The sequence below is a fragment of the Rhagoletis pomonella genome, unplaced genomic scaffold, assembly GCF_013731165.1.
Source record: "Rhagoletis pomonella isolate Grant_MI unplaced genomic scaffold, Rhpom_1.0 Rhpom_scaffold_00007, whole genome shotgun sequence".
NCBI lineage: Eukaryota > Metazoa > Arthropoda > Insecta > Diptera > Tephritidae > Rhagoletis > Rhagoletis pomonella.
Genome location: NW_023458561.1, coordinates 32,866,363 through 32,890,863, shown reverse-complemented (window position 1 = coordinate 32,890,863; position 24,501 = coordinate 32,866,363). Strand labels below are relative to the sequence as shown.

Below are 24,501 nucleotides of genomic sequence, written 5' to 3'. Positions count from 1 at the left end.
CCTCTACCATCGTAGATTACAATTCATCAATTTAAGCTTTTATTTAAAGAAAAATTACACACATCAACAATCTTTGCGATTGTCAAAATTTTGTATTCCTTTGTCCAAAATGCTACTGAAATTTTATTTACCTCATAGTTGTCAAAAATTTACTCTCCGCGAACTTTGTTACCGATTCACACACGCTCTAAGAAAATGTTTTTAAACGAACAAAAAATTAATAATAATAAAAATTTGAAGGATTTCAAATATTGTGCATGGGCTTTTTTAGGTGGAAAGGAAAAAAATAGCCCAATCCCGCCATCTAGAGCATGTTTTTATTTTTTAAGAACACCCCTAATGTACATATTTACATACATAGGTATATATGTATGTCTGTCTGTTTCTTACCTCCCGTGAGTATCAACACAATCAATTCGCACGCCAATTTCATTAGGGCACGCGCCTCACTGGTACTCGCCAAAGTCTTATATTTCTCAAGCAGATTGTAGATCGTTTCGCAGAGTCCATCCTTTGCCAATAGCAATTTGACATCATCATTCTCCGCCTGATAATGCAGCAGTTCAAGGCACATTTCCGCTAAATCGGGATTTGTGGAGGCTGCCAAAATATGCGACAGCTGAATATTGAGATTCGCATCGAAATTCAAATCGGCCACATTTTCAGTGAGTATGCTGAGCAATGGCAAAGTATTCAATAGCAAATCCTCATGTTCCTCAACATTAGCCACTCCAATTGTGATGATCTGTTGTAGTTTTTGCATAATTTGCAACTCCATAGCACGTTTGGCCAAACCCTCGCCACCGAGTAGATAATTCGAAAGTAGCCCGCCACGCACTTTAATGAACTGCAACGCATTCTCAGTGTCCCCAATGTGTGTTATATCGAGCAATCGAATTAGTACCTCGTCACCTTGCAGCTCTAGGATTAGATCGCGCGCCTCATCGTTCAAGTAGCAAATATTACCGAGCGCCCGACAAATTTGTATGGGCAACTCCAGATTCTTATCGGCCGACAACTCACGTAGACAATTCAAAAATACTTCGATTATTTCACGTTTGGTGAACTTTTTACGTTGCACTTCGGATTTTGTGATTTCGGCAATGCATTTGGCAGCTTCCTTGCATATGTTCGATTCCTCTGATTGTGCAAGAGCCATGAATAGATCAGCTAACTCATGCTTGTCGAATAGTTTCGGATCTTTTGTAGCGGATATTTTTGTGAGAATGTTGTTGGTGGTGTTGCTATTGCTATCGCCGCTGGTGTTGGCCGAACTCACTGAAGTTGACTTCAGTTTTTCTATTAGTTCATCGATTTCACCTGGCATTGAGAAATGAAAAAATTAAGGAAAAAGTTGTGAATAATAATAAATCCGTAGTTAGGGAAATGCAATTGCAAATGTATTTGGTAGTATTCACGGAAATTTATAAAGGGTATTTATCTTCGTTAATGTGTTAATTCGTTATCTGGTAACTCGGTAACACTTTCAACTTCCCTCAGGGTACATATACATATGCACATACATTCATACATGTACATTGTACACATGTGAATTCCTTGACTGCTTACTTATAACAATTTGTTTACATTACTTCACCTCGTCAACATGGACTGCGGGTTGCTGCTGCGAGTATTTACGAAAAGTTTATGGAAACAAGCAAAGAAAAAACAATACCTACTCGTATAGATTCATGTATGTACATGTGTTTGCCACTTCACCATCGGCCAGCTCCACTAAGCTTAGATGTCTAACCAAATCTGCCGCCAACACCACCAGCTGGAGCAGGAGCAGCAACCTCATTCGCGTTTCATTTATGCGTTTTGATGCCCCCATCGCTATGTACATACATAAACGTGTATGTACGTAGTCCCTTTGCCTGCTGGTGGTTTACATTTGTTCGCCTGTCCAGTATAAACTGCTTGTTTGTGTGTGTATGGTGGTGGATAGACGATTGCTTGATTTCTGGATCGTCCTCATTCATCTGGCTGCATACGAATTTGTTGCCCAAGTCTGGCTAAACGACTTCAGTGTCCTGCTGCTGCTGCGCGGAGGCAAACGGTAGGACGAGTGAGTCAAATTTACTAAACTAACGGTAAGTGTGTGTGTGGTGTGAATATGCTGGTGGTTGTGTGTTTAGGTAAGTGTGTCCAACCAAACAAATTTATTTATTTTTGTTGATTAGTAATCAGTTAGAAAGTGACTAGGTTTACACCAGTCTATAGGTCTCCTTAACAAATTTGAAAATGAGATTCCTCAAAGAAAAATTCATTTAATCACCTTTAATCATGACAACATTAACAACAATGAAAGGCCTAATATCTAGGGTTCGAACGATACTATCGATATTGAGTAAGTATCGATACTGAGGGTATAAAAATGAGTACTTTAATACTCGATACCTTATTTGGTGATTTTACTCGATACTTTGCAAAGTACTCGTAGTATCGAAAACTTATTAAAAAACACACTTTTTAAAATTTTTCTTCCATTAGCAACCCAATTTTCTTTGCTTAAATGGATTCTAGCATTCAATTTGGTCCATCACTTAAAATAAACTGAAATTGCGTGTAGTCGGTTGCATAACATAAACCAAATAAGTAAAAGTTTAATGGCCTTATTCATAAAAAATAAAGTAGGTTTAAAGAGCTTAATAAAATGACATTTTCATAAAGTTTTCAGTTTATATACCTTTTTTATTTCTATGAATAAGGCCATAAAACTTTACGCAAAGTTCACGAAAATGCAGAATTTTTAGAAACTTTTTGGGTATGCGGTTTTGTAACCAATTCAAGTTTACGTGTAGCCTTCTACCGTTGACTTTTAATTCGAACTTCCACATTATTATACTAAAATTGAATAGGATACAAAAATGCATACCCAAAAAGTTTACAAAAATTTCTTAATAAAATTTGAAATTCGTGAAATTATATATATATATATATATGTGTATGTATGTATGTACATTAAACGTTAAAATTAGTTCTAACGTGAAAGTAAGTTTTGCAATGAAATAAAAATCAAATATTTTAAATTTCTATTGTTTTAATTTCAGGAAATAACTAGATATAAGATTGAAGAATAAAATAATTTTAGTATCCCAAAAAAACGTATTTTAATGAGTCCGATACTGAGTAGTATCGATACTTTTTCCCTGATACTTTTAGAGTATCGATACCATGAGCTCGATGCCAGAATGAGTACTCAGTATCGATACCAAAGTCTGAAATTTCGAACCCTACTAATATCATCCGACTGCTACTAAATTAGATTTAGAATTGATTAAGGGAATCCGGTGAATAATCCAGAAGGTTAATCGAATCATTATCTGTTGACATAGCAGTATTCGAGAAATCACTTTTTTGGAAAAAACGCTCTGGTAATAAAGCCATATTCGCTCAACACCGTGCTATTGAAACTATATTTAAAAAAAAGTCGGTTATCATACAACTTTCGAAAAAGTAAGGTCCAAGTCCGCTGCTAGACCAAAGCGCGCACCAAGCAGTTAGGTTTTCTGGGTGTAATGGGACCTCTTTTTGATTATGATGATCTTAAGATGAATGAAAGTTGTACCTCCACGCTGAATGAGATTTTGCTGTAAAAATCGTCTTTGAGTAGATGGACTAGTTTTTGGTGGACTTTATACGAATAGACGTGTAAATTCTAATGCAAAATACGTTGTAATGTACCATAGGTTAACACAGACATTTATTGTGTTGATCGTTATGTCGCCACTACTAAAGATTATTCTCGGGACGGTAACTGCAAGGTAATCCGAGTAAAGTTAGGAACAACGCTGGTTGCTCACAAAGTTCAGCAAGGAGCTGATGTCCATTCCAAAGAGTTTATTGAGAGTGTTGATGAAATGCGTGCCAAAGTGTTTAAACGTTAATTTAGCGAAAGCCGGCAGAAGAGAAGGAAATGCGACGATATTTAGTCGCGCCATATGAATTGCTGGGGATAGTTCGCGGTCAGTAAATCTGTCAGAATCGAGGGTCGACACTTTTGCGGCAAAGGTTCCTTTGCCCTGTGGCGGAGTAATGTAAAAAACTCCTAAGCCCTCCCTGTACGGAGAGAGGTCAGCTATTCTCCAACCAATTTCGATAGTACCATGAGCGATGCCAGGTCCCTGATTTCCGCTTGGCTATCATTTAGATATTATTTACCCCTCTAAGCGATAATACAATGTTGTGTAGCCAATCGGCTGTCTCTTTTATAAGGTTACCGATGATGTCGATGTCATCGGCATAAGCCAGCAATTGTACGCTCTTGTAGTAAATTGTTCCTGAGCGGTTCAGTTCTGCAGCTCTTATTATCTTCTCCAACATCAGATTAAAGAAGTCACATGAAAGGGAGTCGCCCTGTCTGAAACCCCGTTTGGTGGCGAACGGCTCGGAGAGGTCTTTCCCAATTCTGACGGAGCTGGCGGTATTGCTCACCGTCAATTTACACAGCCGTAAGAGTTTTGAGGGGTTGCCAAATTCAGACATAGCGGCGTATGGGCAACTCCTTTTATTGCTGTCGAAAGCGACTTTAAAGTCGACAAATAGGTGGTGAGTGTAGATCCTTTTTTCGCGGGTCTTTTCCAAGATTTTGCGTACTGTGAATACCTGGTTAATGGGGGATTTGCCAGAGAGACCAGGGCGTACTCCCGTAAAAACAACAATGGCGACCTTGTAACCAATGTTCAGAGTTTAAGTACGCTTTTTAACAGGATTGCTACCTTTTTAAAAGCAATATATGAATGTCAATCTAAAAAGGTATAAGAAAGCTTTCTTTCTGAAATATGTATTTTTTTAATGGGTTGCCAGCAATTTTTAACTCAAATTACATTTGATCAATAACTTTAAAGAAATATTACAACATGCATGTCAAACGAGAGATGTTTAAGAGAGCTTTCTTCTTAAATTATTTTAATATGGTGGTGTCGATTTAAGTTTAATCCGTTAGTTTAATGGATATGCATGTAAACCAAAACAGGTTTAAGAAGTCTTTATTTCGAAAATATTTTGATTAGCCACCCGCTAAAAAGTCGAATTCAATTTAACCCTGGAGAGTTATATATATTTCGTCAAGTCGGCGACGCCATTACTTGTTGAAAGCGATATCCGTTCCTCTCATTTTCGAATATTTTGCACTCACAAATTCATGGGCTAACTCAATTGCTGCTCGCATGGAAAAGATGAGTAGATATATTTGTACTATCTTTTACTAGTAAAAAAGGGCACCTGTGCATTTAACTGCGGGGTGCCTCGGCAAATATAACTTTGTTTACTTAATGCACTCCGTACGCCATGGTAACTCCCAGCTAACAAGCCAGCAGAAGAAATAAGAAAAATATAAAACGAAATAAGCAGAAGTAACAAAAAAGAGCTGAAAACAGAAAGTCAATTGCTGCTTTTTATTTACACGATGCATCCGTAACATTTTCGTGTCAATTGCAAGGGAACCACTTCACTTCCCTTCAGTATATGTATGTATGTATATAAGAGTATGAACACTTTTATATTCTCAGTCCATTTGGAGTTTATTTCGTGCCATGCAACTAGTTTTCTAGTTCATGCCAGTGCATAGTTTCTTTATGCTTTTGTTTACTTCAACTTTTTTCTACTTTAATCTGAAATACATACAATGTCGCCATTGCACGTCCCATTTCTATTTCCTTTCCAAGTCATTTGCCTCATTTTCCCGTATAATTTTCTTTTCATTTTATTTGCATTTCTCATGTCTCAACGCCATGTCTACATACATACATATATTTTTAAATGAGTTTAATGTAGAGTCCTGATTCTAAGTTACACACGCCCACATATAGTGCATATATGTACAGATGTAGAGCAAATAGCGCGTAAATGTTGTCGTTATTTGATATCCTGCTGGTTGTCAACCCTATTAGGCCAACTGAAGGGTTGATCCAGTGGCTTTGTCGTCAAATAAATAGCTGCAATGGGAATACAAGTGTCGGACTTGATGATTATTTTTTCGTTTGCATTTCTGTTTCAATTTCCCTATTTCTGCATTTGTCCTTGGCGGCGCGCTATCAAACCGTCATTAGAAGTCCCTAATAGACGCCAATAGTCGGTGTGAAGCAACGAAAAACAAAAAAAAAAAAAAAAAATAAGTGAACAAGTGTGGCTGGTTGGCTAAGTTGCTGGGCGCGAGCGCGTGAAATTTTTGACGCTATCAGAGGACAAAGTACGTTCTACCTTTTTTATTATGCAATTGTATTTGTCTTTTGGCCCTTTCCACTCCCCCAACGGTGACGAATCGAGTAAAAGTGCTGCTGTTTTCCGCCTCGATGGGTAATTTTCAACATTCAATAATGGCGGCAGTGACGGAATGGTTTTTCGTTTTTTTTTTTTATAGTTTTTCTGTCGGCTTGTGAATCTTTCTTTTTGTTAAGCCTGTTTGTTCACTTGCTAACAGCTTCGAAATCCTTTCGTTTCGTCGCCGTTGACGTTGTATAAAAATAAACTGTCCAGTTTTGTGCCCAGTCGCCGTTATTGTTGGAAAACCTCGCGGGCAATTTTCGTATGCCCACAAACTTTTTAAGATTCACATTGGTATTGAAACATCGTAAGGAGCCGAGCTCGGTGCATATGCCTAAACATACATACATACATATGTAAACCATGGGTCCCAAAATAACTGTCGCACTTTTGTAAAGCTTCTTGCACAAAGCCAGCTTTAAAACCTTTCAGTTACGAGGTTAAGTTATTAGAAATATTTTGCTTGTAGATAGCCTCGACGGCCGCTATTGCTGAGTGGTTAGAGGCGCGTATTACCACTCCGTTAGAACTGGGTTCGACGCGAAAAAACACTAAAAAAAAATGAATTGCTTTGCTCCTACGGCGGTACGCCAATTGTTTTCCCATGAGAACTTGTTTGTATTCCGAAATTGGAAAAGTTGGTATGTTAAACTATCTACAACAACAAAAAAAACTAATTAAGTTTCTCTACTTTGTGAACAATCAAGGAAAATTCAATAATTTTGCGTACAGTGTCACTCAGCTTCTTCCAAGCATAGCAACGCAAATTCATATAAGGGGGTGTGACTAGAACAGCTGCTTTAATTTGCCTTGGTAGACGCTACACTTTGTATGAATTCGCCTTGATACGAAGCATGTTCGAATTTGTTTTTTTTTTTGTGTGGAAGAAAATATGTAATAACAGCATCAGCAAAAAAAAAATCCCAAAAACCAAAACGATTTTTTAGCCACTTAAAATTTTACTTTATTATACTAACACTAAATGGGCTGCAAAACTGCATTTTAAACATTTTTCTAAAAAAAAGATTAGAAAGTTTCAAATTTATTAAACTTTCTTGAATTTTGCAAATTTTATTTTTATGTTTTGCTTGTAGTATAAACTGTATTTTTATAAAAAGTAGCGGAAAAAGCAAAGGTAAAAAATTGTGCATGCATTGTGAAAAAAACTCTGCGCCAATACTTTTTTCCGGCAGTGCATGTCTAACATTTTTTAAAAAGTTAATTGATAATTTTTTAAGGTAATTTTGAGTCAAGCTAGCTTTTTATCCAACGAGACTATTTTTCTCGATAGTCGATTTTGTAAAAAAAAATCATTTTCCACACTGCGGCAGTACAAGTTTTCGAGTTTCAACATACACTGACGATCAAAAATGAGTGTGTGGGGATTTTGTGTTAAATATTCGCAACGTTTTTCAAGTTGAAATTTTTTTGTTATTTTTTTTTTTTATAAAAATATGGTTCACGCTTTAACCAAAACCACATAAGAAGACAAACTTTCCAACTTTATACATAATTCAGAAAAACTCAACAAATTTTCATCTAAATTTTGAACTTTTTAGTCTGAATTTTTAGAAAAATTCTGGGTATGCAGGTACATCGGTTATGTAATTTCAGTAAAATAATTGCAAGTTTTATGCGGCTAAAAAATCGCGTCGATTTTTTTTATATAACAAGTGCAATTTATACAAAATAGCGTTAGATTTTTTAATTTTGTTTGCAACCGGTCTTGCCCATTTTAATCTACGAGAAATTCACTTTTGTATAGTAAAAAGTGCAAAAAGCGGTCAGCAATAAAAAAAATCATTAAATATAAACGCGATTTTTTAGCCGCTTAAAACTTGCACTTATTTTACTAGAATTACATAACCGATCTACCTACTTACCCAAAATTTTTCTATAAGTTCAGACTAAAAAGAAAATTAAAAAATATGAAAATTTGTGGAATTTTTCTAAGTTTTGTATAAAGATTGAAAGTTTGACTTAAGTGGTTTTGATTGAAGCATGAACCATATTTTTATAAACAATAACAAAAATTTTTGCTTCAGAAACGTTGCCAATATTTAGCCAAAAACACCATGCATTCACTTTTGATCGCCAGTGTCCTAGACCACCCGTCCACACTCTCTAAAATGGAGAAAAATGTTTTTATTGGAAAACGCAAAAATATTGGTAGGTCATATTTGGCGATGCTCTATCTTTTGGAGGTATTGCGAATTTCGGTTTCGACCGGAAAGGGGTTAAACTGACCGGAAGTCAATTTTTTTTTTTAATTAGATACATGTTCTTACTACAAATTCGGATTCTGAAGATGAAAATACGTGACTTTTGTTTGAAACTTTTTTCTCGGAAGTGCCTTTTCCAACAACTCCTAAATGACCTTCGAACTTCAACTCGTCCCGGTAAATGAAAAAAATATGATTCACCAAGTCGGGGATGCTCTATCTTTTGGTCGTATTATCGACTTCCGGTTTTGTACAATGAAGTTTCTACGATGAACAGAACGCGAGATATAACAATTTGAAGAAGTACATGATTACTTAGTCAGAATCACGAAAAAAACCAAAATTTGACAGATCATATATCCGAAGAAAAAAGGAAAAATGTGAAACCAATCGAAATTCTGACACCAAATTTGGTGTCCGCTATGAAAAAGAATGCCTCATATATATGTTATATATATATATTACCGGCCAAACCCGATCTTAGGACAAACTTCGGCAAAACTAGATAAGTATTTTTGCGCAGAACACCTTTCCGCGTAGGCGGCCTTCGATCGCACTTCAAAAAAATAACCTGCATCAGTCCAACTCCAGGTACGCAGTCCAAAATATTATCGCGTCCAACTTGTTTCCACATTGGACGGATATATTGGATCTAGGTAGAACTAGTTTAGCCTAGGAAAAACTAGTTTGTCCTGAGATCGGGGGTTTGGCCGGTTACATATATAATATAACATATTTTAATAGTAGTGTTAGAATTGTAATATATTATTTGGTTATTTGTAGGGTTGCATTTTATAATTCTTATATGCGATTACAGTGTCTGAATGCCGTTTTATTTTAATTTGGTAGTAAATTAAATTATATTATATTCCGAGGGCTTGAGCCCGGGATTTTGGGACTCCAAAACGGACTCCGGACTCCCGGGATTCGGGATTCCGAATCCGGTACTAGAAGCCTTAGTACATACTTAGACAACAACCAAATACACTACAGAAAAATTATCTTTAATCAAATAACCTGATAACAAGGCAAGCGCACAACCACAATGTGTTTATTAGGTGAAGCAGAATTTTATCTACTTTCGCTCGGTGCCAAAACCTGAACTGCAGCTGGAAATCTAATTTGGAATTTATCTCAAAAATTACCCCATTGTCCGCCGGCGAGGTAGATGTGCAGGCTAATTTTGCACGCTACGGTCTCTGTGTTTGGTCAGTGTTGCCATCGAAAATGCCCAAGATCCGCATTACGCTTGAAAATCAACTCTAGGATTTAATCCGGGTCAACAGCAGTTAATTTCCGAGATAATTCAGAATTAACGAGCTGATCCGGATCAACGATGCCGCCTGTGTATGATTTTAGTTAAAACGTTAAAAATAAATATCATTGAATATGTAGGCTTACGGGAGAGGAGTGAAAATGCTTTATTTATAAATTCTTAAGGATTCTACATTTTAAAGGGTTTGGTTTTATTATGAATGCTGGTTGATTGAATTAACTTGTCATATTATTTAGGTTATAAAAATGTTAGTTTTTGTATGTAATTAGATTGCGTATCTATTGATATTACATATTGATTTCGAATTGAAAAATTTCAATGGTTATGTATGTAAGTATGTATGCCATGTATGAATGTTATTTTAAATTCCGATTTTCAGCTGATAAATCTGAAATGCTTTTATTGCTATTACATATTCATTTATCTGTATAATTAAATAGATATCAATTTGTATTACGCTCCAACAGTTAATACTGAAGTATATATATGTATGTATGTATATGATCCACAACAATTTTAATGAGTACACATCCATGTATCTATATATGATTTTACGTATGTAAGTAACCGCATAAATACACAGCGTGCGTTGCTCATCATCAAAATCAAGCACCAACACCTCTTCAACTCCAATATTAATTATAATTCGAGTAGTCATTCACAAATCCAGTGTTCACATATCAATTCCGTATCTCCATTGACACAGTATCCGCCACTTAGTAGAGCGAGTAGCGTGTTATGCCAATTTTCGATAGCTTTTCACACGAAGGCATTTTCAACGCCTGAGCCTGTGCAAACTTTATGCTGCTGCCAAAACTGCGAGCACGTGCCATCATACCTTCACCTACACCACGCCATAAATAAACATTCCAAGTCAGCAACCACCAGCAAAATCCAAAGTTGCAAAATCCGTTGAATGGCAAAAGTGAAGTCACAAGTTGGTCGCATAAGTGCCGGCCGGACCAATGGGATGTGTTGTATGCGAGGGTAGATATGCAGCAAAAAGCCGAAAAGTAGATGGAAAGTTTGTATTTAATTGTTATGTGTCTGTGCTGGCCCATAAATATTTATGATTACTTACGGTAGCTGCGCTCACGATAACAGTTCTGTTTCATCGTATAGATGAAATCCTCCTCCACGGAATTCTCTAAACGTCCCAATGAGCCTTGATAATCGGATTCGAAGCTTGACTTCACATAGTATGGCACGGAAAGGTGTTGCGTCTCGCGTAGCACGGAATATTTGCTAATAGAAGCGAGCATACGAGATGGTATTTAGCAGCAAAAGTGGTTGTTTTCGGTAGTATTTTTTTTTGTGATGAAGAAAATTGTGGTTAGTTGAATATAAACACAAAAAACCAAACCAAACAATAACAAGAACAACAACAAAAGTAAAAAAAAAACAAAACCTTGAACGACACATTCTCTCACATACCCACCACCTATTTAAGCACATAATATTCACTCCCAGGTTAAATAGAATACATGGAATATACAAGAACGCGGGAAAGACAAAATATCCGAACGTCAGCGACAGGTGACAGCTGGCCAACGGTTTAGCAGAGGCATTTGTTTTAAATTTTTTATGCTGCGCACAGTAGTCCAATGTGCAAAGCTAGGGATTATTGTCTACTTAAGAGTAAAGTTTTAACGACATTCATGCTTTTGTTGTATATTCTTATTGGTACACCTGTACTTCCTCTGTAATAAAACCAGCAGACAAAAATATAAATTAAGGCAAATGTTAAAGTTTTGCACTCATATATTTTTAATAACTTTTTAAAAAATTTCATGAAAAAAGAACTATTAAGACATTATTTAGTACCCTTTTGCTTTTTTTTTAGTTCCTAGATGCGATTTGGCATATCTAATGTGTATCTCTGTAAAAGTTCTGGAGATATAGCCTCCCATATATCCTTGGTTTGCTTTCACAGTCATAGTAAGCAAAAAGTGAAAAATTAAATTGAGCGTGCAATGCAAGCTGAGTATTTTAAGACTCAATTACTTGTTGAGGAAAACTTAACTTAACTTAATCATAGCGGCGAAGCCTAATTCAGAAATTGGACCTAAAGCGACAAAAGTTTTCCGAAAAAGAGAGTGATTTCTTGCTGCAAATAAAGATTGGCTCGAATTCCAAATAGACTTGTCACAATTTTCATTTTGTACTGAACAGCTGATTGTTGTTTGGCATCTTGCCAAAACAACCTATCTATCAATATATTATATTTAAATAACCAATATTGGCCATTTATTTAAGTGCAGATTAAATGTATGGTCTGAAAATAAATTGTTGAAGATAATCAACAATCTCTACTTAAATAGGCCATCTGAAACAAGGTCTAAGTTTCCTGCTGGTAGGGCAACTAAAAATTTTGAGGGTTGTTGCCAAAAAGTGGAAATGAATGAAGAAAGCTAGTGAGCTTTCGAAAGTTATCGAACAAGATACACTTTTTGGCCACTGTGAACTGTCACTGAAAGATCAACGCTGGTTTTTAAAAATTGCATTTTTTTATATGAAAACACCGCAAAAGCCGTCAGCAAAAATGAATTTTTTAAAAAGCAACGTGATTTTCAATCGCTAAAAACTTGGAGCTGTTTTAGTAGAATTTCATAACTGATGTGAGTTTTCTAAAAACGCAGATTAAAACGCTCACAATTACATTAAAATTGTTTTCCTATTGAAAACAGTGTGGTGGAAAACAACATAATTACAAATCGTAGAAGTTATAGCTGGTATCTCGGAGACCACCGCATCTCCTCATCAGACTTCTTCATCGAGTTCACTAGGATTTGACATAACAAAAACTTTTAACTTGAAAATGCAACATTTTACAAAAATCGCCATGCCCTCACTTTTGATCGCCAGTGTACCTCATATAATCTTATTGAATTTAAAATAATTGAATTAATTTGTAACATATATGAGTTTGCACTATAATCTTTATGTTTATGCTTACAAAAAGATACCAGAAATTTATGAAAAATTTAAAGATTTTTAATTATATGGCTGGTAGGCGTGGTCGCTATTCGACCTTGCCCATTTTATAACCAGAAGTTGTTAGTCATTCAAACATAATTTGTACAAAATTGTATACCGATATCTATCATAGCTCTTAATATAATAATAAAATTAACCTACTTGATCAAATTGGACCACTGTGCGGCGTCTACCTTAGCTAGCGCAAGCGGAGTGGATGGTAGTGCGCATTGTGCGGAATTCACAAGTCGTTTTTAAGGGAATGGTTGCTTTTACAACGAAAAAGCGTTAATCCATCGAATTACAGGGTGTCGGAAAAACTGGAAAACTCGGTTTTTTAACTATTTATATAACCCCGAGGTGCTTATACACTGTGCGTTGGGTAATAAAACTCTTACAAACTAGTGGTATGCGTAAAATTTTTCGGATGACTCATTTCAGTTTACAAATTCATGTAGCATTAAACTTTACAAATTATTTAATGAATTAAGCGTAAGCTTGTAAGATTTAGCTTTTAAGCCAATTATATAGCCGAAGTCGAAGATGTCACGGTTTTCTTCCATATAAAAATAAATTTTGTTATTCGTTCTATGGAAGCAAATGGGGGAAAAATGCTAAAAAGTTAACGGTAATTTTTGGCTATTTGAAACTTGCACTTTATTCTACTAGTATTCAATGGGCCACAAATCTTTCTAAGAAATCGAATTAACAAGCTCACAATTTTTACGAGTTTGATGAATTTTTTTTTTAAATATTGCACAAAGTTTGAACCCGTTTGAATTCCAAATTGTAAATAATATACATACTTATTATCACCAGCGTTATCATTTTTATTTCAAAAATTTGAGTTCATGCGAAATCCAAATATGTATGTACAGTTCTTTACAAAATAATAGGAGTGCGATATTTTGACCAGTTTTGGCTATTTATCCTTTATTTATTTAATGTTTATTATTATTTTTTTTTTTATAAAAGTCTAGCTGGCTATGCAACAAACTCTGTATAAATTCAGATTTCCAACGTTGTACAAGAATTATAAAAAAGTCAATATTTCGTGTCGTGTGCTGAGGACATGACTTGAACGATGTCTTTATTTTAATTTTTTTGTCAACTCTCCATTGTCCTTTTCCTGGCCGAGGAGCATCTTTGATGTCAAAATTACCTGTCTGAAATTTCTTGAACCGGTTTTGAAACATCGGCAAACATACTTTCGCCCGCTTTCGAAATAAGGTTGTGAACAGTACTTTAAGAGAATTTCAAGTCACAACTACAGCGCTTTGAACTGTAAATATGTATATAGTTTTGGTGCAGGAATTTCGTCTGGTTATTAAACGCTTCAGAACCTCGAGATAACTCAAAACCTCCTGGCATATGAAACGAAGTCTTTATGGATGATTGCCTTGCTATCGAAGAATTTTATTAGCATTGTAGTGTGTGATGTTTCTGTCTTCCAATCTACACTTTGATTCCTTAAATCGACATCAGAAATTTTGATCATTTCTGGCATGGAAGCAGGGACATCTCCAGCATGATGGCCGCTCTTTTATAATGATAGATTGGCGCTTACACAATATGGTAGTGATGGGCCGAGCTTCTCCTCTGATTTGTGGCGTGCGCCTTGATGTTGTCACACAAAGAGGAGTGACCTACAATATTACCCCGATACCGAACGGCAATTGCTTTATGAGAAGCTATTTTTCATGGCAGAATACACTCCAGAGGTTTGCCATTGCCTGCAGAGCAATTATTCTTCCATAATTAAAAACCGTGACATAGTGGGTAGCATGCGTATAGTTGCAAAATGTTTCTTTCAAACAATGTTTTTTCTAAAAAAAAATTTATGTGCAACAATCGGGGATTTTCCATATAAAATTATACATAAATAAATCTTAAGAAACAAAGTTATCTTTGCACAGTTTTTTCGCGCATCGATTCTATTTCGGTACCTGAAATTATCACTCCAATTACACCGGTTCGGAAATCTGTTTAGCTGCATATTTGCTTGCTGCATATTTGATTCACAAGCAAAATTGCTCTAACTTTCATAAGTGGTGGAACTAAATTTGAAGTTAAATTTGAAATTATAAAAATGGATAGCCCTAAAATCTGATAACAAAGTGACGTAAGACAATATTTTTGGAATCTTTATTTAACATTTTCCAGGACTATATTAATTTAAAATTTTTCATTTCATCACACCTGGAACCCTGTACGCATATTTAATTCCAATTAGAGATGGACGTGGGATATTGGGACATGCGGGACCCACGATACTGATTTCAAAATGGCTGGGATGGCCATTTCCGATGAAGGTCTTTGCAAATTTTGCTGGCGAGATGGGATCAAAATCGTTTCCCGACACCCCCGATAAAACCCGCAACCACCGCAAATTCAGAAAATCTTCCTTAAAATCGTTTTTTGAAACAATCACTTTTTTTATGTTTTATTGACACGAAAACGAAAAGCAAGGCAAAAAATAAAATAACCGGAAGATGCCAGATTTTTTATTATTCAAAATTAATTTGAAATACAGTTGAATGAATCTTAGTGATAGATTTTGGGACACACGGAAGCCGCGGTGCAATTCTGAAAAACGTCGGGATGGGCGGATTCGGTACTTAAAAGCTGAATTTCGGGACGGCCGGGATTGAAATTTTTGTTTCCCATGCCCATCTCTAATTCTAATACTATGTTCCATTTAACCTTGGCCAGTGAGTCAATGTAAATAACAATTGAATTGAATTAAACTAACCGAAATGTAATCAAATAAAACAAACAACAAAAGCATTAAACCAACTAAAAGTAAGGTAAGGCAACAAAATCGATGAATCGATAACAAAAATAACAAAAAAAAACACTAAACACAAAACTCACCTCGACTGCGCCAAACTGTACACTGGATCTGATGTAAAGAACGACGATAACATCGAAATCAAAATCAACACCAAAATCAAACCGAAAACCAAACTAGGCTGCTGGCCGCGATCTTGAGGTTGACGTTGATTTGCCGCTTGATAGGGCCGCCTCTGTGGACCGCGTGCATGCGGTGGGAAGTTGCCAAAGAAGATATTGAATAACTCCTCAGCAGTGATATCTTCGCCGAAGGTCGCTTCAAATCCAGCGCCACCGTTGGTGTGAAAGTAACTACCGTGAAATTGTTGGTGCTGATGGTGGTGGTGGGCATTCAAATTTGTGTTGCTACCGCCATGTGCTGTCAACGTATTCGCACCCGATGCATCGTAATCCTTGCGGCGACGTTCATCGGTGAGCACTGCCACTGCATTGCCGAGCAACTTAAAAGCTTCAGCTGCGCCTGGTGCCTGATTCTTATCGGGATGTAGTTGCAATGCAAGGCGCTTGTAAGCGCGTTTGATTTCTGAATCTGCAGCGTCACGTGAAACATTCAATACTTGATAGAAATTCTTGCACTTATTAATCCGCTTCACTAAGTCCAACTGCTCTTTGGTGTAATCACGCGTAGCACCGACTTTGGCATTGCTGTGAGCATTTTGACGACGCTCCCTCAAGCGTGTTGGTGATTCACTGCCTCCGCCTGTCGATGGAGCATAACCCGATGTGCTGGCCCCTTCAGAAGCTTGTGATGTTGGTGACTGTTGCGCCGAAGCGCTGGCATTCAGTTTGGCTAGCAGCTCCTGCAATTCAGCTGCTTGTGAGTCTGGACAAAGTTCTTTGGCCTTTTTCAGCAGCTTGATGGCATTATCATAGTTTCCTGTATTGATTTCACGCAATGCAACGTTGATGTAACGTTGCGCTTCTTCTTGATTTGCATCCATTTGGGATGTCCTTGCAGTTTTTGTTGTTGAATGCGTTGATTAAATTCCTTCAGCAGCTTGTTTGAAGAATAACACAAATTGTTTGCGTTTTATTGCTTTGGGAATTTATTTTCTTTTTTTTTTTTTGTGTAATGCAATTAAATGTTTTGATTTGCGAAACGAAATTATGAAAGACGTACAAATACGAGCGTATAAAACGAGTGAGAGTGTGTGTGTGTGTGTATGTTTGTTAAGTGTTTATTAATTTAATTGCAGCGAATTGCTTGAAGAGCAAACTCGTATCGCTTGGAATTAATTCAGCACAGTTTGTTTACTTCAGGTAGCAATTTGGAAATAACGCATACATACAAATACAAATTTTGTTGGCGTTGGCTAGCTTCTCATTTTTTACTAAACCGGATTACGTTTGAAACATTACGGTTCAAGCAAAATACTTTATATTTTTTCGCGATCATTTTGCAGAACTTTGATCAATGTTACCTGCAGTTAAACCGCTCAACACTGTATTCAAATCGCCAATATTTAATTTGGTACACTGTACTGGCTTTTCTTTTTTAACTGGATCAGTTAATGTTAATTAATTCCTCGTTTTCCACAATGTCCATTACGTCTATAACAAATACACACAATCAACAACCAAATGATAATATAACAAATAGACACTATACTTAAAAATAGCCAAACGTACTCGAAAAGGACATAAACGAAGATGACATTCGAACACGTCAAAATATTATTCGCCTTGTAGCAAAATAATTTAAAATGAACTGAAAATTTGAAGGGAGTTTCAATGAGATCGTACCGTTTACTTTTTCTTTGCCATGAACTGGTCGGGGGGACAGGTGCGTCTTCGAATTCTCTCAATTCGTAATATCGAAATGCACACATACCTGTTAGTGATAAACCAGATTAGCAAGAAATTGAACCATGATTCAGTTATTAAAGGTTTTGTAAGTAGCTTTTTTCTAAAATTTGACACTCCCACTCACAGGGATGTTTTTTTTTTGGAAGCAGGAGGAAATGGGGAAGAATACAATTACCTTAAAAAAGTAGCGAATTTCATGGTGCATGGTAGTATTTGCTGTAATTATTATTTTAAAACCATCTTATTTACATCGAATATAACCTCTGATTGTTATTAAAAATAAATATTTGTATGTACATACATGTATACCAAAGGTGCGTTCGCCAGACCGCGTATAACTCGAGAATGGATGGTCCACTTTGAGCTGTTTTTTTGCCTTGTTAATTCTTTGCGGTAGCATTTACGGTTGATGGATACGAAAAAATTATTTGTTTGTGAAAAAATTATCTAATTTTGAGAAAAAAAAACGCTACAAAAAAACATTTGGCGCTAACTTTTCTTTCGCGGTTATGGCTCGATTGCTTCTAATATGGTAACACGAATTATTTGATGTTTCACTTTTAGGACCAAATTTTCAGTGCAAGTTTAAACTTGGATCACGTAAACTGCGTCTGTCTTGACCAGCTAAGTTTAAACCACGGCCGTGCACTGGAAAACTGGCCCTTAGTGTTCGGTAGGCATTATGCCGCCGATCATAATATCAGACATTGGCTAACACAATTACGATTGGCGATTCGTGCTGGTCGAACTCGGGAAGAATGAAAAGGGCACGCAGCTACTGAACGATTGCGACGGGAACGCGATTAACACCGTCACCCTGCAAAAATCGCGCCTACTCCAGGCATGCGTGTAAAGAGTACTCCCTAAGGACCAAAGAGTACTCTAAAATTAACCACAATTCATATAAAAAATATGGTCCAATTAACATTGCGATGTCCTAGGGCAGGACCATATACTCCATCCCTGCATTACATCAGAGTAGCACAAAACTACTCCAACATATTAACCATGGCATTGTTGTTATATTTTTTCGTTTGTACACGCTTTTGTTCTTCACTTCTCAAATGCTTTTTCGAAATTAATAAAAACCAAGACAAAAATTAAAAATTACATGTTGCCTCTGACGGTATTCGAACCCGAACATGCTGGGAGCTAAGAACTAACAGCGAGCATCTCTACACGTTCAGCTACAGCCAGACATGCAAATGTGCTTTCAAATGCTCAACTTCAATCACGTTTCGTTAAAACACGAGCAGTGATCGGATAACAAACAATAAGCTGGCGCAGAGACACGAGTTGGTCCGCTACAGCATGACAGAGGAACACGTTTGTAAGTACTCCAATTTACCACAAATAGACTACATGGTCCAACGATTTTTGCAGGGCAAATGAGAAGTGACTAAACCGAGCCCATGGATACGGTTTGCCAATATTATATTGCGTCAAAGTCTCATTCGGCGACACCAGGATTGTGTTGTCTAGGTCAATGCCCAAATACCTTCGTTCACCCAAAAAAAAAAAACTTCTCTTAATTGAAGAAAAACAGCAATCAAAATGAAGAAAAATGGGAACGAAACAGCACTAAAGGAGTTTTATTCTCTTTTCATGACCATGAAATTGAAAAACGTTGAGAAAGCGTACCAAAAAATAAAACTGTCAAGGTGTTCTACTGACAGATCAAGATAACAGTGTTGATTAGTTGAGTGTGCAGGCAATTGTCCGTACTCTATAAACATTCGAACTCATTTTAGAGTCAAAAAAGTTTCAGAATTCTGAGTTGTTACCCTTTTTATGAACTGAAAAAAAGAGTCAGAAAAGGACACGCCAATACGAGCCCAAGTTAGTTGTCATGTTAGAGTCTGAGTTTTAAAAACAAATATGCTTTATATTTCCGATTATTAATAAACATTTACTTCATAATTTGTGACACAAAAAGAGTCCGAAATGAGTCAGTCGGTTGACTGGTCTAATAATCATATTTATAACAAAAGAAAGATTTATATTAGACTCATAAATTCGAGCACTCAGAAGTATGAATAAAAACTAATCAATTGGTTTTTCTTAGTCGTAACTGCATTTGCATACTAGACAGGTACCGGAAAAAATCGCCGTACTCTCCTGAGTGTCAAGTATTTTTCAAACCGATTTTGAACGGCGTGCGTGTGAAGCTAACTCAATTTCCAATTTTTCTTCTGCGTGACATTTTGATTTGACATTTCGCTCAATGAAATCAAATGCAAACGCACGCAAGCCAATTTCGGGTGACGCAAGAAAAAAAAATTCTGCGGCGTGCGTACCAAAATGCAAGCCGCGAATATTAGGTTAGCCTGTCAGGCATGGAATTTGAAAGTTTTAAATTGGGTCGAGGTCGGGTAAAAAATGGTCCACAATACAAATGAAAGGGCCGAATATTGAAAGGGTGTTTTGCTTGAAAATCGATGTATATATGTATGTACATATGTAAAGATTACTGTTTCAACGATACACAAATTGAGACAAAATTTATTTTTAATGAATGCAAATTTTTTAAGATATGGACGAGTTGCATTATTTTATAAAAATCATGATAAAAACTTTGAATCAGATTTTTTCAAGCGCTCATTTTCTCATTCATTCGTTTATTGTCTTTTATTAAAGAAAATGAGAAACAGTTTCTATTCCTCAAAAATTTTGTTATCAGAAATACTTCCAAGAGTAGCCAGTTCACGAATAAGAACACTGGCAATCAAAATTGAGTGCATGGTGTTTTTTGTCTAATATCAAATTGATTCGGGAAAATATTCTTTCTACATTTTCTGTGTCGACTGGAATCCAAAGGACAGCCGAAACAAATAATTTAAATGAGGAGACGCTGCTCCTTTATCGGCCCCTTTTATTTAAAAAATTTACCTAGAAAAAAAATGAAAGAGAAATTATAATTTATTCGTTAAAATAAGAAAAACTGTATTTTGTACTAAGAGGTAATCAAAGCAACTGTAAACATGTCTAAAAAGCTTATATTTCTTTGATCACTTAATGTTTGTTGGTTTTTTTTTTAATAAAAATCTAGCTAGTTATACAACAAACATCATCAAGTAGCTAAAAAATACCGTGATTCTTGGCTTTTTTTTTGGGTTGACAGTGCTAGGCATTGTGTTCCGCATAAACAAAAATTCGAACATACTTTGTATGGAAAAAAATGGGTGACACCGGTGTTTGTTGTATAACTAAATAACTAGACTTTTATAAAAAAAAAATAAAACTCTAAATAAAAGTAAGTATGTTCTGCTAACAGTAAAGTAGCTCTGATCTTTTTCTACCACATAGAGAGAAACACAACAACAACCTCATGGAAATAAGTCCTGGACTAAAACAATGAACCGCCTTAACGTCTAACGTTTCGTATCCACCAAATGAGGTGTCACAGAAAAAAATTTACTATAGTTGATACTAAATAATAGTAATAGAAGCTCCTATTTACTAAGTTCAGTTGGGACACCATTTAAAGGTTGTGAAGAAAATCAAATAATTTTTCCAAATGATTCAAGTAAAATGCGCATTCGCTTTTATTGCAGAGTAGCCAACGAAAAGAAATTAAAAGTAAAATTATAATTTAAATAAAAAATGCAAAAGCACGAAGTGATTTAATTGGTCCGCACAATGGCAGTGATATCAACTGTAAATGGGAAACTGATGTCAAGCGAGTACACCCGAACAAAAAAAAAAATACTAAAAAAACGATACTTCTAGCCAACTTTAATTTAATGGAGGTGGCCCAGTAAATTTTTCAATATGTATTTTGGTGAAGCATGCCACTGAAGAGAACTCAGTAAAAAGCAAAAACAAAAAAAAAACCAAGAACAATATCCACCGAATTTCGGTATGCAAGTGAGCGCTTCATATTTGCACTGGCGAGGTTAGACGAGGGTGAATAAGTTGCTTACTGGATGTAGAACGAAAAAAAAAAATCTTATTAGCAATAAAAAAGAACTTGCAGCAAATTATAAGCACAGCAACAACGTTAAGCGTCAGTTACTCCGGGCTACATTTTGAATAGTCGAACCAACAAATCACCAACAATGGGATCGCTTGGCGCTAATAAGCTACCGAATGAACAGGCGAAAGAAATGGGGTGGGTGTGTGCGTAGGTAGGAGTTAAGCGAGAAGAGAAAAACGTAAGGCAAATAAAAGGGCAATCAAATTTAACCCGCTGTGGCGAACATCCAATGGGGGCAGGAACGCAAATGTTTCTCAATTACTGCGTTGGATGCTACATAAATTTTTGAAGTGAATTTCAGCTAATCTAAGTAATCTGCGTGAAATGAATACACCCGAAGCACAAAACAAACAGTTTTATATAAGCAAGGACAAACGAACAAAAATATGACTTTCACGTATTTTCTTTGAGAAATCCTTACAGAGTTTTGATTCTAGTAGGCACACACTAATATGTAAAGGAGGGTACTCCGAAAATGCATATGCAAATGTAAGGTCGGAATTTGCTCTCAACCCCTAGGATTGTTCTATATCGAAAAAATATACCCCTTTATTATTTTGAAATAAAAAAATATTTAAAGCACTCAAAGTTTTCCATGTTTTTTATATGAAAAAATAAACAACTTTTCATAGAAATGGTACAGAGTTCTTGAAAATCAATATTTTTCGATCGCAAAACTCTGTTTCTTTTCAGGAGATTCCTAATAATAATACCCAATTATTTTTTCATCGTAACTGTATTTTATAGGTCCACCAAAACCCCCAGAAAATGCCTGAAAATGCAATGGGGGGATAAATAAAATATCGTTTGTTTAAAAAAATGGTTAAATAAACAATTGGCCAATTTTATTGGAAATCTCCTGAACAGAAACAGAGTTTTCAGATCGAAAAATATTGATTTTCAAGATTTCTATACCATTTCTACGCAATTTGCCATATAAAAAAACATGGAATACTTTGAGCGCTTTGAGCGACCTCAAAATAAAATAATAGGGGTATATTCTTTCGGTATACGTCGAGCAATCCTAGGGGTGAGAGCATTAAAATTCCGACTTTACTTTTTTTTTGGACCACCCTAATGTACTGTCGCCTTTTCTCCGGCTGCTTGAATAGTTTTTTTTTGTTGTGTGTTTAGCCTGCTTGGCAAGTATGTATGTATTTCTTATCAGCAATAAATAGAAATGAGCAACCACCGCGTGTTGGTGGCAAATAGATTCTGGCTGAACAGTGAATTTCTAGTGCAATTGTTGCGGAATGTATTGTATTAAGTACAATGTATTGAAGAATACAATACAAAGTAAAGGAGTGCGGCGAAGTTGCGGTGATGGCGGCAACTGACAGCCGTCCTTGTGCGTCCTTAGGACAGTGTAATATTTTTTTATAATATTATATATATTTTTTTTGTCAGCGTCAAAAATGTGGATAACCTGAGTTTTGACGATTTTATTTATTTATATTTTCCATAGCAAATGTTTCTTATTTTTTTTTTATAAAAATATAGTTCATTCATTGTTTTTCAAGAAAAAACTATGCACTCACAACCAACCACTTTTTGGTGTTGTTTTTGGGCTGAAGGATTCATCGGACCGTACTTCTTGAAAAATTATGTCGGTAACGCTGTTACGGTCAATGGCGAACGTTATCTTGATAGGATAAAAAACGTTTCCTGGCCTGAATTAGATGACATGTACTTGAACAATATGTGGTTTCAACAGGTCGGTGCCACTTGCCACACAGCACATGAACCGACAATGGTTCTATTGCAAACCAAGTTACCAGGGGCATATTTCATAAAGTGACAATGATAATTTTGTAACGACAGGCAAAATTTTCGCCAGTCATATGAAATTCATATGTAATAACTGCAAATGCTTTATTTTAGTTGTAAGAAATATTCAAATGTTTACAAAATAATGAAATGCGCGCAATTACCATATATGTACATAAATAAATTTACAAAATTATCCTATGAAAATATTCAGACGAAGCTGTGTATTTAGTTTTGTCGCTTCTGTCGCGACAATTTTGTCAGTGTGACAATTGTCATTACCATTGTCGACAATATTTCAGTATTGCCACTGTCACTTTCCAAAAATTTTCAGTTATATGAAAGAGAAAATATGTCGCCGACAATTCTGGCTGTGGAATTTTATAGAAAAATCGACAATTTTCGCACCTGTCACTTTTATGAAATAGGCCCTAGGACGGATTATCTCACGAAACAATGAGATCTTGCGATTTGACACTATTTGACTTATTTCTCTTATAAATGATACAGAGCCCGAACTATACCAAGGTCTTAGAAATTTTTTTCGACACATTTAAAAAATCTCTTTAACAATTGTTTTTTTTTTACTTCTATTTAATTGCTCATTAAATAACCGTCATTTATTTTATAAATCCAAAATAACAATTATTTTTTATTTTTATATAAATAATTCCAAATAAGTTATTTTTGATTTTTAAATTGTATATCTTAGATAACAGTTTTATTTATAAAAGTCATAAATAAAAATCAGTCACTGTCCTTCATTTTTTAATTTTTTAAATCATACTTATAAGAGTCATTTGTATAAGTCATAGCTAACTTTTGTTTCCCAACACCTTTTTAACTACGAAAATTGTTAATGACTTTTATACGAATGATTTAAACTGACTGATTTTTTTGATGACTTTTATAAATAAAAGTCTTTAATAACTGTTATCTAAGATATATAATATAAAAATCAAAAATAATTGTTTTTTTCTTTTAATTTTGCATAAAAATTGCAAATAAAAAACTTATTTTCAAATTTGAGTCTTGGTGAAAAAAGAATTGGTATGTATGTATCACTTAGTTGTAAAACATTTTTTTCATAGTGATTTTTTCCATGACAGTCTTCATCAATAACTGTTATGTTCGGTCCCTGATAGAGACAATGTTCTATACCTATTAAGCACATCGATATTTTCTGAACCAAGATTTCTAGTCTACTTGAAAAATAAACACATTTCATTGTTTTTTAACCGACTTCAAAAAAGGAGAAGGTTATCAATTCGTCGGAATATTTCCTATGTATTTTACCGCATAACTTTGGACCACGTCAACCGATTTCTATAATTCTGTTTTTAAAGGAAAAGTGTTCC

General features: G+C 35.5%; 1 protein-coding gene across 1 annotated transcript in view; it reads right to left on the bottom strand.

Annotated features, from left to right (window-relative positions):
• The window catches only part of LOC118742649 (rap1 GTPase-GDP dissociation stimulator 1), a 45,439-nt gene that overhangs the window by 6,185 nt on the left and 14,753 nt on the right, over window positions 1-24,501 (bottom strand). Inside the window, exon 2 of the mRNA XM_036474872.1 lies at window positions 391-1,320. Within this exon, the coding sequence (XP_036330765.1) occupies window positions 391-1,320 (930 nt within the window). The remainder of the gene's footprint in view (window positions 1-390; window positions 1,321-24,501) is intronic.